The 24,722-nt window shown below is 36.9% G+C and overlaps 1 protein-coding gene across 1 annotated transcript in view; it reads right to left on the bottom strand.

The window, feature by feature from the left end:
- The window catches only part of REV3L (REV3 like, DNA directed polymerase zeta catalytic subunit), a 115,381-nt gene that overhangs the window by 28,748 nt on the left and 61,911 nt on the right, over positions 1–24,722 (bottom strand). Inside the window, exons 6-18 of the mRNA XM_015284579.4 lie at positions 22,654–22,748; positions 21,976–22,080; positions 20,964–21,048; positions 20,730–20,878; positions 20,308–20,436; positions 18,918–19,152; positions 15,967–16,106; positions 8,782–12,979; positions 7,425–8,407; positions 6,752–6,834; positions 5,524–5,649; positions 3,831–4,023; positions 1,353–1,464 (exon numbers count right to left, since the gene is read on the bottom strand). Of these exons, the coding sequence (XP_015140065.2) occupies positions 1,353–1,464; positions 3,831–4,023; positions 5,524–5,649; positions 6,752–6,834; positions 7,425–8,407; positions 8,782–12,979; positions 15,967–16,106; positions 18,918–19,152; positions 20,308–20,436; positions 20,730–20,878; positions 20,964–21,048; positions 21,976–22,080; positions 22,654–22,748 (6,633 nt within the window). The remainder of the gene's footprint in view (positions 1–1,352; positions 1,465–3,830; positions 4,024–5,523; positions 5,650–6,751; positions 6,835–7,424; positions 8,408–8,781; positions 12,980–15,966; positions 16,107–18,917; positions 19,153–20,307; positions 20,437–20,729; positions 20,879–20,963; positions 21,049–21,975; positions 22,081–22,653; positions 22,749–24,722) is intronic.

The following is a 24,722-nucleotide window of genomic DNA, read 5'->3' as shown; positions in this document are numbered from 1 at the left end:
AGAAAATTTAGTAGAAGTCTGACTCTTCAGCTCATACTGCATTGAGAGAGGAGGGAAGTAGACAAGAAGACTTATCTAAGATAGCAGACTCCCTCTCCAAAAATAGATCAAATCTTTTATATCCTGGAAATACTAGTTAACTAAATCAATATTTGAAGTTGTTGAGTCAAAAAGGCATGCTAGCACAGTGTGGAAAGAGAACATCTCTTAAGAAGAACTTTGTCAGTCAGCAGCTTGATAAATTCCATCTTGGAGTACTACAGAAATCGAGTAATGTCTTCAATATGTACATCTGTAGACTTCTGTTCTTCAGTGATAAAAATATACCCTAAGTGCTGAATTCTCTCTTCCATGCTCACTCTTTAAACTGATGGGGGGTTTTTGATTTATTGGCAGCCTCTCAGTATTTTTCCTAAGTTTGATGGAGCACTAGATTTCCAAGAAAGAGAAAAATAAAATTTTCCTTACCTGAATTTTGTCTTCTCTGAACAAGGATCTGCTGCTCTGTCAGGACCCACCCTGTGTTGGTTGCATTCAGCAACTCTTTTTGTATTCTGGCTTCATGGGGTTGGTCAATGTCTTTCTCATCAGAGGTTTTCTGGTTGGAGAGAGAAAGAATGGCAAATGTACTCTGCCTAGTACACATGTTTTTCTTGAGTCTGTATTCCACCAGGGTGACTCAGTTTAAATCTGTTTGTCTTTCCTTGTAATTTTATGGCTTTACACCTCTGTCAGTAGAGGAAATGCCTGCAGTTCCACTTGCTGAGGGCTACAAAAAAAGGCCTCCCAGCCTTGGTGGAGAGAGGGAAAATCAGCAGTTTTCCAAGTCTGATTGAGCAGGGGATTTTCATTCAGAGAAGACAAAACTAATGAAGGCACTTAATTTTCAACTGCTAGTTACTGTGATCTGTCCACAGTATGTTTCAGTATCGTGTATTTTTTTTCTCTGCCTTGCCTCAGAGACCCTAAAAAAATTCTTCCTGTCTAAGGGTTTTCTATAGCTCTCAGCACTATTAATATCTACTCAGAGTTTGACAGAGAGATATGTAATGAACGCTGAGATTAACACAGGAAAGGTTGTTTGTTAAAGAAGATTACCGATATGGCTGATTAGTTTCAAGACTGTAATTCAGCTGCTTAAGAGGATCTGAATGTGCTTGCTGTCAGAGAAAAGGAAAAGCAGAAGAAGTATTTTTATTCAAAAGACCACCATGCTTGTCCACTCTAGAAATAAGCCTTTGAGGGAAACAACAATGACAATAATCAGTATTTGAGAGACTGGCAAGGGCTGAAGGAACTATATCTGCCGTACCAAGCCTGAAAAATAAAAGCAGAACGTACAGATATGCTACCTTTTTACAATATTCACTACTTCCTGGAAAAGAGTTCTTTCATCAGTAGCGTAACTGACTTCTAGTCCTGTAATTCCCGATCTTGTGAGCAAGGGTGCTTGGTCTCTGCTCCCTAGAAAATAAGTAAAACAGATCATTACATTTTAGAAGGAATTCCATCACTTCAGTCAACAGAATATAGAATGAACTATAGAACAAAACATTAAACAGAAAAAAACCAACCCATATTACATTCTCTTTTTACCTTTAACATAATTAATTCCACACACTCGTTCTGTTCCTCTTGGGTAGAAAAGTTTGTTCTCTCCACTTGGTAAAATTATGTTACAGTAATAATCTCACACAAATTCTTCCATATAATTGAATTTGACTCAAAAGAGAAATGTCACCATTCTACATATACAAGGGTTCAACTACTGAAGAATTATTTTTTAGCAGGAAACATTAAAGCACTATGTGACAGCTCACACAATATGCATCATATAGTATGTATTTTAATTGCCAGCTTAGCATAGCGCTTTGCAATATCCTTTGAAGAATTAAAATGCTACGTAACATTACAGTTTTGCTTTTTAAACTTCTTAAAAGTACACTTCTTAAAAAACACTGCTAAGTCACTAACAGAAATGGAAAAACACCCGCAACTCTGCTCAAAGTGCAAATTAAGAGTCTGCATTGATAATGTGTGTATAACAGCTCAATTCTTATGCACACATGAGCTGATAAAGAATAATATGCAATACATACACTGTATTTTGATTTTCTCTATACAACAGATTGTAATATCTGATTAAGGCAACAATCTGGAGTTGTTAAAAAGCATTTGGCTTTGACACATTCTTAAGATCCTGATAATTAAAAAAGTACATTTTCAGAAATAAATGTTAAAATGAGTACTGTAATTTGCAAAGCAATAATAATACAAAAAGGGAAAAAAACTGTATCAATATTGAGTCACTCCACTCAAGAAGTTCTATCCAAGAAAATACTGATAGCTCACACCACTTAAAGCAAGAAATGTCACATTAACATTTAAACATCATTTCATTTCACTTCACTAATAAAAACAGATCAGAACCTTTCTTCAAAATATTATTGGATATCTTTACAGAAAGCCTTTTCTTGATAATTTAGCAGAGTGGCATGCACCTAGGGAGCCATAGTTTTCTATACTGTGACAAATCTCACTTAGCAGGTTAATAGAGATAATTTTCCTAAAGATAGTAACAAGCATACATACCAGAATAAACTTCACTTAGAATAGTAAGGCCTTAGCATAACATGATAAAATATCCACAATACTTTGAAAAATAAACTGGTAAAATAAGGAGCTGTTGCCTTATTGCTGAATTTATTTGGTAGGCTTTTGTCAAGACTTTTTAATTTTAGACAGTATTTTGTGGTTTAATACTCTTTACAATGCCAAAGAAACCCTAAAAGAAAGGACTTTTAAAATATTTTTTACTAGCCTAAACCAGTGGTACTCAACCTTTAACAGCTGGAGAGCCACTTCTTTCTTTACTAAATGGAGTTGCAGAGCACCATAATACCAAGTATCAACAGTGTGATTTTTTTTTTTTTTTTTAATCATGACACTTCAATGTGTGAGGATGCTGCCTCATCATCATCACATATTGATACATCACGACATGACACATCAGCATCCTCTCTCCCAGCAGCATTCTGTCTTCAACCCCTTCTGGCTGCTAGGAAGAAGTGGGGTGGAGGGGCGGAAGGGGCAAAAGGGCGAGTTTTTCCCCATTCTGTCCCACAGCTGCTGGGTGGGAGGTGATCTCTACTCTTACCTGTGGGGGGATCCCAGCAGCTCCTTTTCTTTCCCCCTATGGGAGGGGAAACTTCAGCGACTCCCACACTGCTGGTCCATTTGCTCAGTGCTCCCCGCGCTGCCTGATAGAGTGGAGCGCCGATCAGACGCCTACATTGCGAGAGCCGCCTGTAGGGCCATGAAGAGCCACATCCGGCTCTAGAGCCACAGGTTGAGTATCACTGGTCTAAACAAAGCCAAAAAGGTACAATAGAATAAGGGCCCCTGTTTAGATCCTGAAAGGATCAGATAAAACCACAAAAATAACCCTTAAGTAAAATATAAAACATACTGTCTCGCTTTTAACATTTTCTACTTGCAGCTATCCAGCAACTTGAGTAGGAAACTAAAGGCAGGTTTTCCTCTTTATACTTTCAGAACACTGCAGGAGCTTGTCCACAAGCATGCAGACAGATACATTTTGAACATGTTTATATTATTTCTGATTTACAGCCCATGCAATGGTTCTTCAGAAGATATAAGCAGGAAAACTCTATGTTTAATATGGCCATTCATCCAACAGTCAACAAGTCAAAATTAAATGAGCTAAACAGCAATATAGACACCCTATTATATTTTGCTTGCTACTGTTTGATTATTATGAAATAAGTATTTTTGTAAAATATGTTAAAAAAAAAAAAAGAAATAAGAACCTTGGCTGGAGAGTGTCCTGTCACTATCAATCACTATAGCACCAGTGATTTCTTTTTTATCAGTATTTGGAAGTGCTGTGTCTGATGAGACGCAATAGAATAAAGCACAGATCGGATCAAACTCTGGGTCTGGTTCCAAATCTCGTCTGGTTCGAGCATGTAACTCCATACTGATGAGGGTAAGGTGTTGGACCTACCAACAGATAAATACAGCAAATTAGTATGTTTAGGACCTTTCTTCAAAAAGAAAAAAAAAAAAAAAGGATAATTTATTAATGCAAATGAGCTAACTGTAGACACTTACATGGTTACACGGTCATATTTGAAAATAATTAGAAGTGATTAAATGGCATCTCTGGATCTCATTTTTCTGCTAAAAACATTTTACAAGTAAATTAACTGCTTAAAGCACTTTTATACTCAATTATTAAAATTCAATATATGTTTCTGAGTACTATCTTCTTCTCTCAAACGCACATACGATAAGCAGAAATGCTCAACGTCAGCAATTACTAAATTCTTTAAGTATTTTCAAACAGCTTTGTATATTGAGCTGAATTCAGTTTCCAAACTCGTAAGAGACAAACAGCACCACTTTTAGTCTTTATTTTCCTTTTCCTCCCTTGCCCAAGACTTGCAAACAGGCATGAAGACTAAGTCACCTACAGGACAGCATGAAGAATACTCATCTTTCCCCTCACTTGCATTAATGGAATTCCACATCATGTTGCTTTACCTTTGTGTAAAATAGTTTGCCTTATGAAACACTCACAACATTACTTAATACCAATACTATCCTGTTTCTGTGTTGTCTTGCTTAATATAACTGATAAACTAGACTACTGAGTCAATTGGAGGGATTACAAGGGAAAAGTTACATACAGATACCTGAGTAAGCAAGCTGCCCTGAGGGCTCTAGATTTGTTCATCCATCAGTGAAACAGAACTGTACTATCAAGCTGCATCTCCATTTCCTGTAACATCATTAGTTTCTTGTTGTTTCTCTTATGTTATCTACTTAGCACATAAAACTGTCTCCTGAGCTTGTCTGTAAGCTGGTTGACAGCTAACTCCGAGCCATGGGAGTGGCGACTAATAGGAAGGAAACACGTGCCAGCCAGCCAGCCAGCAGCCAAACATAGTAGTGCTGTATTTGCATTGCATCCCGTTCTCCAGCACTAATTTTGTTCTCCTTTCTCAGACCAACCAATGACATACGTGAAATATACAGAAACACTCTTTGACATACCTAGCACCCTGACAAATGCAGAAGAAATTGGCCAACAGATTCAGAACTTACCATGTAGGGATACAGAGAGGGACTCACTAACATTCAGCCTGAAGCCTCCTTTCATAAGGAAATGATCCATGAAAGTTACAATCAACTAGTTTTTCCAGTAATATTTTTATAGACAACCCTACTATTTCCCCATCCTGATCCTTCCCTTGGTGTTTGTTTAAAGGAAGTTTTTCCATCTTCTCCATAAAATATTGTGAAATTTAGTCCCACAGTATCAAATAAAGGCAACTGAAAATCAAGCTAAAGTAGTAGAGCAATTACAGCTGCACACAGCACACACTTACTAATCTTAAGTGAGGCAGGGACCAAGGAGGGAATGTTTTTAAATACTGTCATTATGAAACTAGTTTGAAAAACTATCACTTTATAAAACCATATATAACAATAAGTTACCTCATGTAAAGATTTTGCTTCTTGCAGGTTTTGCACACTGACTTTAAAACCGTAAGTGTTATTTAAAGATGGTCCTTCAATCTGAGAAGTCTCTCTCTTTGGAGCACCAAGGGCAGCAAACTGATTCTATTGAACAATAACATAAAAAACAACACTCACATACAAATACTGAGAAAACTAGAGGTAGCTAAATTAATACACAGTGTTGCCAAAATTAAATGAAAATTTATCGCTAAAAGTGCAAATGCTACAGTACAACTACTAAATGTAAGCTTTTGCTATCCTGCTACTTTTTCAGCAGGACAACTGGAATAATTTCAATGAAACCTCATAGTAAAGCAATAGGCAGTTTAAAATGCCTTAAAAATAATATATATTTATATATTTTTATATATATATGTATCATATTGGCTCTCTTAGAAGGCTGAAGACAGGGAAACCAACAAGTCTTTGTTTACTCTTGACCAACAATTCATCACAATACCCTGCATCACTCACCACTTTGTAAAGGCACTAAATCAAGGGTACACTTGCCCACTTCAACTGGGTGAATACCAGTATGTTAAGACCAAAGATTATTGAGTCAGATCCATGACGCACCTATTCGATTGTTCTGTTTCCAATAGGGGAGTGGAAATACTCTTTATAGAAAACACGTGAGTGATCAAATTCACACCATCAGTTTCCTTTCTACTCTCTCAGCATACTAGTGCCATTTACAGATCATTTATGTTTTCAGAAAATGCCTAAGACATTGTCTGAAAACCAACATATACACATGGAGACACATAAATAAATACATGTTTTTATATATATATAAGGAAAATAGCAACAGAACTTAAAAAAGTATGCTGTAACCTAAACAGCAACACAACATTCTTAGATGGTCTTATTGTTTCATTAGTGCTTCACAACCCTAAAATAGAGAACACACTGTCAGAATCCAAGTTTTTTTTTTTCTTTCCTGCAAGTTAAACTGACTTCTTCCTAACTTTGAGTGGATACTGACTCTGCAGCAATCACACTCTACAATTTTAAATATATTTTCCAGATCTTAATAGCAAAAGAAAAAAAAAACACCAACACAGAATAAATTTTAAAACCAAAGTTCTGAAAGAAAACGTGTGGTAGAGCTATCTGCTTAAGAGAAAGATCATTAGTGAGAAACAGAATGGAAATGTATGCATAGCATAACAAAAATAAACTTGCACATAAAATCTTTATTCACCTTCATTTGTGTGGTTAGAAGTACTCTTCGAAGACCATCGGTATTAATTCCTCTCTTATGACACAGTTTCCGGGCTTTTGGTTCTAGAAACATATAGGAGTGAAAAACTGTTTAGCCTCAGCAATATTGTCCAAACATTATGCAATATGCTGCAAACAATCAGAGGTGTTTGCTTTAACGTTATCAAAATATATTTATATATAAACAAAATTAACATTATTCTCTCTCCAATCCAAGGCAGAACTATTACAATTTGATATTTGTGGACGTTTAGAAATGCACAATACAAGGCCAATCATTTACCAAATCTTACATCATTATCTTGAGCACTGCAAAGTTATTTACACTGCACTATGTTTGGAATATAAATTATTAATGGTAATATAACCAACAAAATTTTAAAGTTCTCCAAATAAGTTACACGTCTTTAAGTTTTTAACTAGCACTTCAGAGCTCAAACAATATCAGGAAGCACAAGGGTGTTCTGCTTTTCAACTTCTGTCATTATTAAATAGTCACTTTAACAATAATGTGCAGGCCTCTTCCTTTTCAAAAATAGTTTAAATATAATTCTGTGAGGACGTAGGAATTTTCTCTCAACATGTCAAAAGAAATATAATAAGAAATTCAGGAACACTTTTTGTGTATCATTAAGATCACTTAATGGATTTACCTGTTGATAAAGGAGTAAACCCAAGAACTTCATGAATTCCGTCATGACTTTTTCTCTGTGTGATGGGTGTACTATGTAAACAAATGGATTCGGAGTTTCCAGGATCTACACTAAGTAGAAGTGGAGATGTGTCAAAGGCCATCTTAATGTCCTCTTGGGTGGACGGAGAATTCTGTGTGCTTCCAACAGGTGCTACATCATTTTCTTTGACAGACGACAAAATAACATCCTGACTTTTCCACTCTGCATCTTCTAAATTGGACTGCTTGGGATCTGGAGATGCTACTTGTTGCCAGGGTGGAAGCACTGGAGAATCTGGTGAACTGTAACTGACATAATAGTCTTCTTCCTCTTCTTCCTTATCACGTTCTAGAGCTGAAGCAGTAAGCGTCTTGCTTTCAGATGTAGTTTCACTCGAGTCTATGTCACTTTTAATATTTATAGAAGCTCCTATAGTACTTACAGACTTGTCACAGGTTTCCTTGGTTTGTGCTTTTGTAGGATCTGCCACAGAAGCGGGAGAATCCTTTGTAGGCACTATAGGTCTTCCATCTTCCAGGCTTGACAAATTTAAATCTTTAGCTGCTTTTACTACCTCTGAAGATTTCTCTCCAGACAATACTGTGGAGCTGAAATTCTCAGCTGCCTTTTCCAGCTCAGCAGGATGATTCTTAGGCAATCTCTTGAAATGTTCATATTCTTCTTTGGCATGAAGCCATATCTGAACTTGTTGCTGGCTTGGAGCACACTTGCATGGCATTATAACAATTTTTTTGTCTTTGCTAGTTTTATGGCTATTACCTTCTTTTTTATTAGCAGCAGAGTGATCATAACGGGGAGGTGACCCTGGTCTAGGACCTTCAGTCATTGCTGAAAATGCAGTCTTCCAGAGTCGTAGCCCTTCTAATGAGAAGTCTCCCTCAAACTCAAGCAGGTCATTTGGAAGCCTAGTTTCTACAGTGAGAAGCCGTCCTCCAATCTCCCTGAAAAGAAAATAGTTTGAATCATTGCTTTGCTCTAAACTGCAATGCACAGGCAGTTTTTGAGACTATACACTAGCAGAGCTCAGCTAACTAGTCTTCTCACAATACAATTCCTGTGGGCAGTATCCATCTTCTACAAAGCAAGCAGGCATTCTTTCACTTACTACAGTAATACCAAGAAATAAAAAAAGTGTCATGAATGAGAAAGGGTGTTTGCAGGGGAAGTATAGTAATTTTCAACTTCAACTGTACATGTAACAGATGGAATCTTTCATGCAGCTGTGTCACATAACAGCAAAAAATTGTTTACAGGAATAAATTAAACTTAATATAATTACAAGCATATGTAGACAGAAATGCCTTTAAAACAGTACCTTGGCTTTTCTGGAGCATCAGAAGGATTACTGCAAAATGGTTCCTGATAAACTGTTTCTGTGAGATCATGATCCAGCAAAGTTGCCATGATTTCTTCACGACTGGGTGGGGACATAAGCGGCTTAAGAATGTGAGCAGTACGAGGTGTAAAACTTCCATTTTTTGACTGTGAGGGAGAACTGGTGGATCTTGGTGAACTATCTGGAGTTGGAGTTAATGCTTCGTTGTTTCTTGAAACATATAATTCTAAGTCCTCAGAGGCTGCATCTATGAGTTCACCGTCAGGAGAAGACAGTACAGATGTAAAAGAGGTATTAACTGAATCAAGTGGTTGACAGGGTCCAAAAGTGGTTTCTTTTCTAATGTGGCTTTGAATCCAGTCTGAGCTGGTTGGCTGAGGAAGGTTAAGAAATCTCTCTTTATTTACTGCATTTCTAGTCAATTTAAATTTTTCATTTAGGCAGACCTCTGTCTCTTGTGTACAAGAGGTATCAATAGAGTTGGATCTAGAAGTTGAAGGATGAACGTTTTTCCTCCGTTGGCTATGGCAGTGGTTTTCATTACTATCCAGGGAGGTTTTCTCAAAAAGCTCGGGGCTCAGAGAACCAGGTCTTATCCACTTGCTTGTGCTTGAAGAATGCTGTTTTTCTTCATCAGTTTTTTGGTCATTACGACATAGAAAGTCATTTTCTGTTGTTTGTACAGAACCAAGATCTTGAACTGCATCACTCAAAAATTTTTGGGGCAAATTCTGATCTGCGGGGACAAACTGGCTTGCAGAGTAAAAACTGCAAAATCCAGTTTGCCCTATTGTATTAATATCAAAGTTGTAATTGTGGTCTGGAGATAAGCTGTCTTCAAGGGAGTAACAGCTTTCAAAACCAGGGTCTGAAAAAAATATAGGGCTATCATCAGACACAGAATGATCAACATGACCAGTGACTTGTTGGCTTAAAGACTCCATTTTTGAAAGTTTTGGTGTTTTTTCTTTAGGTTTGGTATTCCTGGGAGCACGTGGTTTTCTAGGTGTGGCTGACCGTGACCTTTTGATTGCTTTGTTCTGTTCAAGAGGGCATGGGGTACCTCTGCTCAGCTGTGTTTTAACTGGTAATGGTTCTTGTGTGACATTTGCATTCTGAGCTTTCTGTTGCCTCTTCTGGAGCAACTCTTTCAAAACAGCCAGGCCAGACTGCCCTTCACTGAATGCTGACGGGGCCACTATAGTCCTGTTTTTATAGTGGGAAATGGGTTTTGGTTGAGTGGTTGTTTCTGACGGAGACTTCTGTTTTACTGTTTCAGGTTTAAAATGTGACATTTCCAAAAGAAATCCTCTCTGTTTTTGATCCCAATTTAGTTGTTTCACTGGACTCTTCAAAGAGGTTACGAAACAGTTCTTAGGCAACTGAAGAGGCCCTGGACTTTCCTCAGATGACTTAAGAACAGAAGAAGAAGGATCAGAATGCTTGGATGCCTCTGGTATACAAAAAATCTGCTGTTGATTATTGTCTTTACAATGCAAATAGCTAGTGGAATGCAACTGATCCATCTTTGTTGAGTCTGAAGACTCACGAGCTTCACTTAATTTCCCAGCTGATGGTAAATACCTGTTTTGCAAATTTTTTATCTCTTCTGCTTTTACAAAGGTCTTATCTTTAGAGATGCACACATTCTGTGTTACCTGAGTTGAGTGATTAGATGAGTCGAATATGTTTTTAACGAGAGCAGATTCCTTCATTCTAAATACAGCACTTTGAGTCCTGGGCCTTTGAGAGCTCACTTTCAGTACTTCTCTTCCAGATGCCACAGGACTTGATGTGAGAGATGAATGGGGGTCTTCTCGTGGAGCAGGCAAACACTGTGCATCTAAAGGCTTATCAAGTTCCATCAATGAATGAAAACAGTCTGATGAATTACCTTGTGTATCAGCTGCTGAGGGGAACGGTGCGGACGGCAGATACCCTGCTGTAAAGCCAGGAAGAGGACCATCTCTCCGATGATGAAGCGGCTGTGAGTTGTAAGACATCTCAGGCAGATCTTGATGTTTCAGCACAAACTTCACTTCCGTGGCAGACTGATTATTTCCTTTTTCATCTTTAAATACCATGCGTTTTCTTGAGGACATTTTTTCTGTTGTTTTCTGTCTTTGTTTTGTTCTAGGTTTCTTCTTTCCATCGTCTGCTGTTTTATCACTCTGATTCATCTTTTTCTTTTTCTTGGTAGATACAGTGGGGCTAGCAAATTTCTTTTTACATTTCTTAACCTGAGTTTTTGCTCGACTATTTTTTCCTACATTAGAATTAACAGTCCTGTTGTTGTACATATTACCTCTACTATGTAAAGCTTCTCTGTCCAGGTTGGTCAAAATTTCTTCTGCTTTTGGATCAGTGGGAGACCAGCAGCGAGGTGGCGATGTGTTTACTGGGCTTGTGCTTCTCTCAGAAAGAAAACCTAATTTAGACATAACATCACTATAGTTATAATCACAGTCTTCAGCTTCAGCATTATAGGATGGTGAAGGAGGAGAAAGAATTGTGTGAGTCCTTTTCCTGAAAGATAAAGTTCTTTTAATATTATTTTTACTACCTGTTCTTTGCAGTTTTCCAGCTTTTTTCTTGGTTGACTTATGTTTTGCTTTTCTTTTGTGACTTTTCTTTGGCGTTAGTGGATAAATAGGATATTTGGTTGCAGGAGAGTCAGGAACTTTTGGCCAAAAGTCTTTTAAAGGTGCAAGCTTTCTATATAAGTTCATTTTTTCTTCTGTGAGTACCACTCTTTCCTCACTAGAATCTACTTTCCCTAGTTTAACAAGCATATTTTTTCTCCCTCTAAATCTATTGATGATAATATATTTAATAATAACAGGTGGCAGTTTTTTAGAAAGTCTTCTACGTTTTCGAGACTTCTGAGACCCATCCAAACTTTCAACACTTTCTATTGGTTGAGGTAGATTAATTTTTGAGTTGTGCGCGACAAAGCTTGATTCACTGTCTTCAGTCTCATAGTTTACCTTTCGTTTAGTTCGAAGTGTATATTTATTCCCACATAATCCAAATGACTGCTCAGTTTCAAGAGATCCATCTCCAATCTGGCAGTCAGTACAATGAGCAGTACTTGTAGGCATTTTGTTTTCAAAAGACTCAAGAGGAACTTGGACTAAGTCGCTAGGTAAAGCACTATCCTTATCAGGAATATTACTACAAGCATTACCTTGTGTATAGCAGCTTTCCTTCACTGATACAACATCACTTACAGTTGCAGGCTCCTGATGATTGATAAAACTATATTTCTTTTTATTCAGCTTCAACCTGGACTGTTTGTTGCCTTGCTGTAATTTATATGTCACAGGAGCTAACTTTTGTGGTCGGCTAAGACAGTTCGAAAGAACAACACTAGGAAAGAACATATAATGTGCTGCTTGTTGACTGAGACTTGGCTTTTCTGCTTTATGCTCCTGAAATTCTTCATACCTAATTTTAAGCTTATTAAGGCCACCTTCATCAGTGTTATTTTCAAGTGAATGTACAACAGTTCGACTGCCTCCTGAACAAGACACCAATTCACAATTTTCTGTAACTGTTGCTGGAAAAAAACTATTTATACTTGCGCTGCTGGCTTTTTCATTTAGTTCAGAGGATATTTTACCTTTGGAGTGGCCAGAGTGGCTCAAATCAGAAAAGTTAAAAGAGTTTTTATTCAATATGCTGTCACCAATGTGGCGGCCCATGTGCATAAAAGAGACATCCTTCTCAGTCTTTCTGATGCTAGTATACTTCCTGCTAGGTATCTGTCTGCTCACTGATGAAATATCATCTTCATACTCAAAAATATTATTTTCACACGAAGGAACTGGGAGAGTATCTTTCTTGTTACTCTCTTTATGTGAGTTTTCTGCATGGGTACTATTGCTGAATGATGTTGGGTACTTTGCTGTGTAAGTGCTTTCTTTTGTAAGAGAATGAACTGAAAGTTCAGGTCTTGTTTCTGTGTTTGGTTGCGAGAGGTCTTCTACTAAATCTTCATTATTCAAAACATGGTTAGAAAGGGCACTTGTGTGTTTACACTGAAAAGTAATTTTAGCAGAAGATGGGGGTTCTAGTGTAGCAGCATCTTTGTGAAAGATTGAGGTCTTTACAGACATTTTGCTTGTTGCAATGACGGAGGAGTGAGTTCGAGAACTTTCATTATTCAAAGGATTGTCTGAAATGGAAGACAAGCAATTTTACTCTAGCTTTCCTGTAAAAAAAGAATAACTAAGCTATTAATTATTTTAATGATACTTTCACAAAAGCCCTCCCATAACAGAAACCAAAACTAATCAGTACTCTTCTAGTTCACATTCCATTTATGATCATGACAACTACAGGCCCCAAGTACATGAGTTGCTTTATCAAAATCACATCATTAATACATTTGTGTCTCAAGATATTCTGTCAGTTACTTATAAATTATGGGCTTGAATACATTTCCCAAAGATTTCACAATGATTTGCTTAAAGAAGGCTTCTGAAATCTTTTTCAGAAAGCTAAATACAGAGACATTAACTTCTAAAAACTTGTATCCTGCTTTGTCCCTGAGAAGTATGCATGCTTCCTGGTTCTGAAAGTAACATACTTAAGATGATTTTCTCCATATATAAAAGTAATTCCACAAAATGTGAAGTATGATCTTACAACACAGCAAGGGCTCTGTATCAACCATCCTGTGCAGTTTTTGTAAGACAGTTTGCTGTACTGTTACAGCAGAGCAATCCAACACCCATTCAGGTGTCTGTATGAGGAGCTTGCCCCATTTAGTTAGATCGTAAATTCATACCCATGGATACGTATTTCCACAAAGGTCTACAACCAGCATGTGTTGAGGTACCTGTCCTGTGAAGACTTGTGGTGTGATACATAGGAATATTTCTCTCTTCCATTGTTACTTTCACCACATTTACTGCAGGATAGTTGTGTGCAGACAACTGGTAAGTAACATATTAACAACTATTTTGCAGTAATTGTGTGCTTTTCTTAACTACAGTGAGCCCCAACCAATTTTAAGGAGTTTATTCCACTTCAGAGGCAGATACTACAGAGCTGGGGGCACACAGCAGTTTGTTCATGTGTCCAAAACTCGGCTGAAATGTTGAAGGTGTACGTGAGTTATGAGATGTGCTGTATGAATTGAAAGTATGTTTTGCAAACTGTTGTACTATGTGGGATATCCTTTAAGCATTCACCTTTTAAGTCTAAACCAATCTGAAGATTATCCAAGATTCATAGTGCCTTCACCTTCACAATTTATTTGTAGCTGGGTGAAAAAAAATAAAAGAAAGTCTCAATCTGTTTCTAATAACATTTTCTAATGCAAAGACAGAGTCACTGAGCTGTGAAACACAGCTGGGAGATACAGCCTGTGATTCTTTGGGAGTAGGAGGAGGCATTCACACAAAGAATGAGGATGATTAATGGAGGATGAAGAAAATGGGAGTTCAGTGAAATGTCAAGTGAACATTTGGAAGATACCTGATTATTCAGATATGAACATTGCAAAAATATTTATAAATCAGTCAGATGTTATAGACACTGAGAATCATGGGTGGATAACCTTTTTTTTTTTTTTTCCAATTCAGATGACCTAGACTGAAATATGTTTTGAGTATCGCCTGTTTTAAGAAGAGTATGCAGTAGGAGTTATTTTATGTTAGATTACTTGAGAACTAATAAACCTATTTTAAGTGGACTTTCTTTTTCTCCATGTGAGTATTCAAAATATTTGAAATATTCTACAATTTAAACAGTTATACAAGATACACTTTCATTAGCCAGAAGCATCTCTTTTTACAGGAAGTTACAAAGTATTGCAAATAAGGAAATTACAACTGTATTTTGCAAAAAGTCATATCAGTAGTGCATCAAGTGCAAGTCGCGTATTAACCTTACCATTTATACCTACAAAAGCAAAGGAAAAAAAAACTACGCTTGAAACAGCAATCATGAAAGAATGGTTCTGGTTGTCTATGTAATAAGATCATACAGCTTATTTTTTTCAATATGGAATTGTTTATATTAATATATTAAGACATATATATTTTATATACTGATATATGATGCTTGTTTCTCTGTCAAATAGCTACAAGAGGTACTAACTAGTTAACATTCTTTGCCCTAAGAGCAAATGTAGCAATAGAAAATTAGGTACATATATGAGCACCAACAAGATTTTTACACTACCCTGTTTTTACTATGGATTAAGAAAAAGTGTCCGTACAAAAATGATGCTAATCACAATTTAAAATTTTAAAGGTAATCAAGTATGACTAATTCAATGTCTTTTAAACAAAGGACAGCAATTACTGTTGATTAGACCAAGAACAAAAATGAACTTAATACTGAGAAAATTCAGGATACAGACAATTTTCCCCTCCCTCCTCAGTGGGTTCTGTACATTTTTCATTTTTTTGCTCTGAATTTTATAAACATGAAATTATGCAGCTCGTCTAATGGAACAAATAACAACCTCTATGTATTTGCCAAACCTCAAAATTTGCATTCTACTAACCAAGGTTATTTCGAACAAAGACAGTGGGTTATAGAGATAGCAAAATATATCTTTAGAGATTAATTTATTTTTCTAGATTTTTGAAAGGCAGTTTCTTCTGCAGCAGTCTTCCACTGCATAATTTTAAGTCACGTTATCCCAGAATGCGAACAAGCAACCTGCTGATTGAGACATAGACTCAAAGGCTCTCTGTATTTTAGCATGGGTGGTGCATATTTGCAAAGCAAAGTTAACTATCAAAATTTACACAATCTACTGTTTACAACAAAATCATAGCAGGATAAATGGTCCTACAGAATCTTTAATTTCAGCACCATATTTGCACAACAAATCATAACAGAAAAATACCCCTTGCAACAAAGAATTTATCCACAGAACTAATTAAATGATACTCTTTTTTGAATCATTAATACAATAGGAAATAAAGATCCTGGTAATTCTCTATGGGTGTTGAAATTAAAATATTGTTGACTTTCAAGGAGGATGTTAAAGGCCTGCTTCTGAAATGCACTGAAAATAATTCCTCCCAGCTGAGACAAGAATCAAAGACATTCAGTATATCCAAGAATTAGCAAATTGATCTGAAGTCAAATCATGATTCAGGTGGCAATTCAACTCCCAAAGCTGTTTTTTTGTTTACTTACCACCATTTTCATCTGCAGTCCCATCTAGCTGAGGTATAGAGAGATTAGTTAGGAGCATATTGCTACCACTCCACTCCATTTCTTCCTCTGAAGACGAATCCTCTTCTGTTGAACTTCGATGCATATTTTTGCCAGCTGACCTACAGAAAATGAAGGAATCAAATAATGCAGAAAAAAACAATAGAAAATAGGTAAATACCTCTAGCCATATGAGCAAAAAGGCTGCGTAACTTAGGTGAGCAAAGTGAAATAAAAAATGTGTTATATTTCTTACTAGGAACTCTTTGAGTATCATTATTACTTTAACAAGTAAGAAAAGTAGTCAAACATCTAACATCTATTGGGAAGAACAGCAGGATTTACTAGTTTAAGAAGTTAGAGAAGGGATTTAGATGCTTAATTTTCATAGAATCAATAAGGTTGGAAAAGATCTCTTAGATCATCAAGTCCAACTGTCCACCTACTATTAATGTTGCCCACTAAACCATGTTCCAATTTCACTGAAATTTAATAGCTTGAAATTTGGGGACTAAGCCAACTATACAACGTGCTTTTTAGTTTAGCTGTTAGGAAAACCATGGAGGACAACCATGGGAGAGAAAGGTGAACCTGTATGTGCAGCATACCTCTGCAGTAAAGGTGGACAGCTGCACACTGGTCTGTGACTGCAAGACTGTTGACATTATTAGCAGCTGTGTGGCTGCATCTGGAGAACTGTGCTCAGTTTTGAGCTCAGGGTAGACACCAATAAAACTGGAGCAAATCCAGCTGAGGGTCACCAAGGTGACTTGGGGCAGGAGCACATGATAAACTAGCGCTGCTCCAAAAAGTAATGTCTCCTAGTTTATTATGTTGGCCCACAACATCAGAAGCAGATGTTGGTGGTATGGGAGTAGGGGCTGAACCTTCCCAGCAATATTCCATTACATTTTGTTCCTGTTTGACAGACGGCAGCAGAGGGGCAGTCTGACAGAACGGCATCTGACATGGAAGTACATATGAAGCAAAGGTGTGGAATTGAATTCCTCCATACAGAAAATTTGCATCTACTGACATTCCTCAGTGTTTGCTGAGCATTTATGGAGACCAAGCAGTGGATATGAGTACAGTGAGGCAGTGGGTGGTGTATTTCAATAATTTCACTCTCATAGCAGCTGTGAAATGGTGGATCACCTCTGCTGGTGTGTATTTTACTCCTAACTTGTCCAGCATCTTAACTCACTCTAGGCAACTGATCTAGTCAAACTCTTTTGATCAAGGCACTGGACTAGACAACATTTAGATGTTTCTTCCACCCTTGATTATGCTATGATTCTGTGCACAAAGCAGATCTTTGTCAACATCAGTAAACCAAGTCAGACTTGAGATTACTTCTGCAAAGAACAACTCAAATCACTTGCATTCATGCCCAACATTTAGATTCCAGGAAATTTTGTCTGACACGGCATGATACTGCCATATGGCTCTTCAAGAAACAGTTCATGCCTCACTGAACGTTTTTTCTCCCAGTAGAAATCAAACCCAAACTGTCTAATTCAGTCACTAGGGTACTGTTACACCCTGACATTTTTTGCGTAATATATTGTCTTAGTATATTATTTGATATAATGGAAAATTGTTGGATTCTCAATAACAGAAAAGTGATAGAATGTATGCACTAAGAAGCAGTACAAATAGAAGGAACCACAAACAGAATCGGATCACATCCATCACGAAACTCCAGCTGGCTCCCTGTGTATGATCAGAATCGTGCAGGGGACAGAGCTACCCATGCTCTTTCCTGAAGTCAGTCCAAATTCTGAAAAGATCACAAGTGGACCTGCAGAGATCTCCATGAGGTAGCACCTGTTATGTACTCCATAGTGCTTTCTGTCTAAGATGACGATGTAGGCGTACATGACCAAGTTACTCATGAGCCAGCTCATCAAGTCTGATGAGATTTAAGTTGGATTCTTTATTGCATAAAAGCAGTTAATTACTTCAGGATCCTACTTGACTTTAAATCTTGTACAGTTACGCCCGTGCAGAGCTGCCCCCATGCTAATAAATGCTGCAAGATATAGGCTAGTTTTACACAGTAACTGCCACAGATATCAATGTTAAACATTTTAGATGGAAAGTCCAACTTTCTTGACTACTGTGATAGGAAAAAAATAAAAATAAAATCAAAAGGTCAAAGAAAAGTTGCTTCAGAAATGAAGTATCTCGAGAACTAGGAAACTAATGATCTAACTTCTGATTCCATTACAGCCTCTCTTGCTCTCTGAATCATAGTATAATTATAATTTCTGATGTTAAAAAAAAATCAAAATGTTACATCTGTTAAGTCCCTCATCTTTCAAATAGAGTTATAAATACCAGCAGGTCTGCCCAAAAAGCAAGGGTGAAGAAAAACTGGATATAGCTTCTTGCAAAACCCACCAACGCAGACTGCACAAAAAGTCATTACAACCTGAGAAGAATTCAATAATCTTAACCTTAAAAATAATTAGGCTGCAACCTTTAGCAGTCCAGCAAAGAGAGCAACATTCAAGTTTTAATCTAAGCTTTGAGCATGGAAATTAATGGGCACTCTTCTCAGGCTTCTGTGTCAGTCTTCAGGAGAATAGTTCTTAAACATCTGCTTCAATGAAAGTTGTACATGCAGTATACGAGATTTTTTTGTACTATATCCAAAGGTATTACTTTAAAAAGAGTTTACTTTTACAATTCTCATATCCAAAATTGTAGGGAAAAAAGCATTACACAATTCTTCCTCAAAAAGTAAACTAGAAGCTTAGGTCTAGCCACACTTAAAACATTTCACCTACATCCACATGTAAAACTAACAAGCAGCAGCATCAGCTGATTTTTCTAGTGCTATTAAAAGAGACTCCTCTATAATCCACATCATCACACCTAAATATGAGGGTGAAAGAGGAAAGATTAAGTAAAGAAAATCATCTATATACCTTCTTTTTGGCCCAGGCTCTTCAATGCTACTGTCCCACCTCTGGGACATTATCAAGCTAAGTTCCATTTCTTCTTTCTCACACTGTGGCTCATTTTCTTCATCATCACTGTTTTGAGAATTTCGACAGCTTCCAAGAGAACGATGGTGAGAGAGTGCTTTGTGATGCTCCATCTGATATCCATCACTCTCCAAACCAGCCAACACATCAATCATGGCCTCATCAGCACTGTCCACTGCAGAAAGAGCCCACACAGATGGAGTCTGTATTTTGTGCTATTTGTTAATCACTACTTATAATCTGCCTGTAAAACAAAACCCTGAACATTTAAAAATGTACTAATTTGCTACTACTCAAAGCAAGGTAGGCTAAAGAAACAAAGCTCTTTTCATACTTCTTTTTTTCAGTTTTATTTTTATTTTACAAGCTGTTTTTCTACAGTACTAACAACCTTTTCTTGAAATTACTTTTATTTCTGCCCTCCTGTTCCAAATGTAGTAGATTTAGTGGAAGCACTTCTCTCTGCCTCCACCCTCCCATACCTCCTCAAATTCAGTCTCACTCTCCCCTTATATATTCACACTATGCATGTATCAGAAGTATTGGAGGCAAGGGGTTTTTCAATTTTTTCCCTTCCACATTTTGTAGCACCAGCTGCAGTGTATACTAACACCACATCTTCTTACGCTTATACTATTTTATGTACCTTCTTATATAAACTGTGTTTTTTGTCTCCTCTACAGACTATCCTCTACTTGAACTATTCCTACCTGAAGTAACTTTCCATTCAATTTGGCGAGTTATTTTATTGTTTTCCCCTCATGCCACCCACATTTGTTTGCTGTCACGGTCTCTCTCCCTCTCTTTAATGTTTTATTCTTCTTGCTTCTTTGCCTTTAACCATTCTTTTGTATCCATGCTTCTTCAATCTTCTTCAATCCATATTTCTTCTTGCAGTTTGTCATTATCAGCCTATGGCATACCTAGATAGCTGAAATTCTAAAAGTAGCTCGCGAGCATGTCCTCTGAAGACAGGGGAACTGATAGAATACTACTGACAGACAATCAAAATCCTGTTTAGTCTAATAGTTTTTGCCCTACAACTCAAAAGCATAAGGAAGACTAACATCCCACAGGAGACTGCACTAAGTTGACCTGTCAAGAGGACAGGTAACCGAACCTGTAAAATATTTAACTTCTACAGATACACTCTCCTGGTGAAATTATTAGAAAATAAGGTGTTTTCGCAGTAGCAGTGGAAGAGGTGAAGTTGCAGTTTGCTTGAAAACTCTCTGACATAACTTTCTTTCATGATCAGTAGTGTAAGTCAGCACAATAGACTGTGGAAAAATAAAACAGCTGGAAGAAAAGCCATGCCGGTCATACTTACAAAAAACTGTAGTCTGACACAGTTTTTGAGACAAACGATGAAAGCTCTGACTATTCTCCACAATGTTTAAAATTGCTTCTTCATTAATAAGTGCTTCCTCTTCTTTATCTGTATGCATCCTATTGGATTCTTTAACAGAAGATTAAAAAGAGAAGGATAAAACTTCAAAGAGTCACAGACATCAATACACTATGAAAGAAAAGCAGTTTAAATGTATTTTACTTTCAAGTATGTTTCTGTTATTTGTTACAGCAATTTTAAAAAGGCTTTAACAAATAAGGCAATGCAGGCAAAACTAGCCTTCCTTTTTTTTTTAAAGTGACAATCGGATCTTACTTGGCTTAGTTCTGCTAATAGTAAGTACAGCCAAAGCACGACAGAGGTCTGCACTTCAGCAATTATAAGCTATTAAAAATACTCACCTTTGTTCATCTTTTTATCTTCATGCACTTCTACCATATTCGCTGGCGTACACTGAAAGGTTTCTGGAGAAAGTACCTCAGAATGTAGTGTTAGCTCAGCAGAGAACTCCTCTGATCCATTACTGTAGTCCACTGATCCTGACAACGTTCTAGTTAATTAAAAACCAATTTTTAAATGCGTATTTAAGGTTTGCACCAAATATTATTGTTTATGGCAAATGGCTGAACACTTACACAGAGAAGTCATTTTGCTTGAGGATTTCTTTAAGTCTCTTCTGAAAATATTTTTCGCTCTCTGTTGCTGGCACAAATCCACGGTCTTTAAAATAAAAAAAAAAAGTATTTGTTATTCACTTCTACTTGGACCTATCAATACAGAGAGCAAATTACTAATTCTGTTAGGAGATGGCTCAAAGTGGAAGTGTCCACTAAGTGCCAAATTTGAGGGCTGATTTTTCAAGTGTATTTAAACACTTTAAAATACTCCACACACTCCCACTGATCTCATTTTCATTTCTAAGTATCAATGGCATTTAAAATCATGTTGCAATTACATCAAAGTGAGCATTCAAGAAAAGACTATTTAATCAGTGAACAATTTTGAAAATCCTGGTTTACGCAGCCTGAATAGCATTACACAGAAAAAAAAATCAAAGGAAGAAAGCAGTTTGCCTAAGCCAGGAACACACCTCTTTCCTGCTTGCAATCTTCTGACTTGCTTGCCAAATATCATTCATATTTTAAAAGAAACAGGCCTAGGTTCTACAGAGAATAGCCTTATTCAATATGCAATTAATCTGCAGAGCACAGTCTTTCCTGTGTAATGAATTTTACATAAAAATAAGGGATTTTTCTATCCTATATAATTTTCATTTAACATCACCTTAGCTTTAATTCAAAGGAACTGGTCCTATGCATAAATATAATGGGAACCTTCAGGATAACAGATTTAATTTTGCTAGTACTTAAACATTTAAATATTTTTCATCATATAGTATGAAATCTTAACTGTCATTATCATTCATTCAGTCTAGCATACTCTGCAGCAAATGGAATGCAATGTTTTGTATCTTACTTTTCATATGGAATACACGTACTGGTCAATCGGTAAGCTTAGAAATGTGAATGAGTACATCTAAGAAGCCCTGAAATTCAATACACTCATTTCTACCTTCTGCTTGTTTCCCATTCAAAGATTCTGAAAAATAGCTGCACAATATCTTTTTGGCCTTTTGTTTCTTTTTACCTTGAGACTCTGGTGTCTTAATCTGAGAAGATTCACATTTCTCTCTTCGTCTCTGCTTTTCATCTTCCCATATAGCTTGCAAACCAGGGTTTCTGCCAATCTGGGCTAAAGTACACAATGATACATGAAGGGAAGTCTGTCAGCATGACAAAATGCATTCTTTCCCCATATTTTAAAAAAACAAAACAAAACAAAAACCTACTAACACGCATCTTCAACTCTTGTCATTCTAACCTCTCATTATTCTTACTGCAATTCTTGCCTTACTGAAGGATTCAGTGTTATGCAAAAGCTATGGCATACAATTCCTATTTGTTTTCTAGATCTTTAACTGGTCTTCTCACCAAGTTTGTGTATGTATGTTTATATGCATGAATACATACACACATATGCTTGATGTTGTTTTTTCACTTGTAGATCTGAAGCCTTCTGTAATCCATTAACAAAAGTCTTTTTTTTTCTTACTGCTCAGAAATATAAACTATTCTCAAAATATGCTTTCTTCCAGAGTTTATTCAGTTTGTTTATTTATCCTCTCACAAACCTTAGAAACGTAGAGATTAATAGATTACTAACACTGAAATCTGGATTGTGGCTTAACTGAGCTCAAACTTACAAAAAGAAGACAATACAGTTGCTGTCATAAAATATTTACGTGGAAAGCTATCAATACTTCACCTTCAATATCCAGTTGATTTAAAATGTCAGCAGCTACTGCATCCACCTCCAATTCACAGGTACTTTGTGGCTCAACACCTTTCAACATTAAAGAACTGTGACAACATAAACACAGTAGGTTAATTTTATCAGTACATTATTTTGAAACATGCATAATCACTGTTTTCTAACTGAAGTAACATCAGGAGGGATAAGAGAATGAATATGGAATTATCACTTCTCATCTTCACCTACAAAGTCTTAAATTAATGTTCATATCCAAACGTAATTAGTTGACATAATTTGATTCTTCAGTTTAAAGGGGGTTTTTTTTGGTGGGAAGAAGAGAAAGAATTGGTAAACAATTCTAAATACTACAGCATTTATAATAATGTTCTCCCCAGCAAATACAGTATGAAATGTTCTGTAGGACTCTCAGCCAATACGACCACCTGTGCTGATATGATCTTATATCCAGAAGAAATAGGAGCAAAAACCTTCCTTCCTCATTCACACTTCAGAGCAACCAAAAAAAAACCAGAAGAGGCAAAAAATGTTTTATTTTTCAGAACATACTTTTTTTTCCTCTCCCTTTGCCTCCCCTCAAGGGTGCCTTGGGGAAGACTGATAAACATAAATGAGGTATTAGACAGATTCAAGCTTATTTTGCAACAACCTGATCATCATCCTTTTAAGGGACAGATCTGCTAAGGTCAGTGGCCTTCCGCCTGTTGCTGTCTATGAACTAATTTTAAGGAGTGCATGGAGGAATCCAAGAAAGAAACTTTCTCTGAGGTTTATGTGGAGGTCTGTAGAAGATGATCAGAGGGCTGAAGCACCTCTCCTACAAAGAAAGGCTGAGAGAGCTGGGCTTGTTTAGCCTGGAGAAGGCTCACTGCAGACTTAAAAGAGAGCTTGCAAAAAATGACAGATACTAACTTAAAAATTCTGGTAGTGATAGGACAAGAGGGAAAGGTTTTAAACTAAAAGAGGAGAGATGTAAGTTAGATGTGAGATTCTTTACTCAGACGGCAGCGAGGCGCTGGCACAGCTGCCCAGAGAAACTGTGGGTGCCCCATCCCTGAAGGTGCTCAAGGCTGGGTTGGATGGGGCCCTGGGCAGCTGAGCTGGGGGGTGGCAGCCCTGCCACACAGCAGGGGGTTGGAACTTGGTGGGCTTTAAAATCCCTTCCAACCTGAGCCATTCTACAATTCTAGGAAACCCTTTCAATATTTTTAGGGAAAGGTAAAAAAAAATCTCTTCAACACTACTGAAAACTAAAACAGGCTATTATTTAACTAAAATAGACTCTTTATAGGATCCTTTGTATACATTATACTATCTGGTGACTCAACATTTGCATGTCTAAGTAACATAACATAACAACACAGCCTCAAGAATCTCAACATAGTCTTTAAAATATAATTCAACAGTATTTCCAATCCTGTCTGCGTGCCTTGAACAGAAGTCACTATAGCACAAATAGGTAGCAAATGTCATATTTGGAAGCTGGAAGTATTAAGCTATTTAAAACTCTGAAAGAAATGTAAAGTTAAACTGCTTAGACATATTACTTCTGTTATACAAGCAAAATTCTGACTACTTAAAAAACAGCCCATGCAAAGAGCTGTTTAGAGTCCATCTTGTAAATGAATTACCAAATGAAAAATGTAGTCAAAAAGTAGCCTGGCAGAAGTTGTAAAGCACTTATGTAGAATTCATTAACAACTGAAAGATACTATTTATTAACATCTGGCTACCAGCCTCCCTAGTCAACAGTACTGTTTCTGAGCAGTTGTAATAATTAAAAGAGTAGATCACAGAATTCCTACATCAAAGCAGCTCAGTCTTTTAGCTGAAATAGACTGTCCATGACATATGCACACTTAAAGGACTATCCATTGTCATTGCTTCCTTTTCTTAACAGTCACAACGTCAGCTGAGAAACAAGTCCATAATACAATCAAAACGCATTCTTTTCACTTTGTGTACTTTGGATGCTCACACTCAAACCATTCAGAGACTGTCTGCACTGCAGGTGACAGGACCTGCAGCAAGCTGAAACTTGCAGTTTGATCACAATCTGAAAG

This window comes from Gallus gallus, chromosome 3, assembly GCF_016699485.2.
Source record: "Gallus gallus isolate bGalGal1 chromosome 3, bGalGal1.mat.broiler.GRCg7b, whole genome shotgun sequence".
Classification (NCBI taxonomy): domain Eukaryota; kingdom Metazoa; phylum Chordata; class Aves; order Galliformes; family Phasianidae; genus Gallus; species Gallus gallus.
The sequence above is the reverse complement of the archived record's forward strand: the minus strand, read 5'-3'. Positions and strand labels throughout refer to the sequence as shown.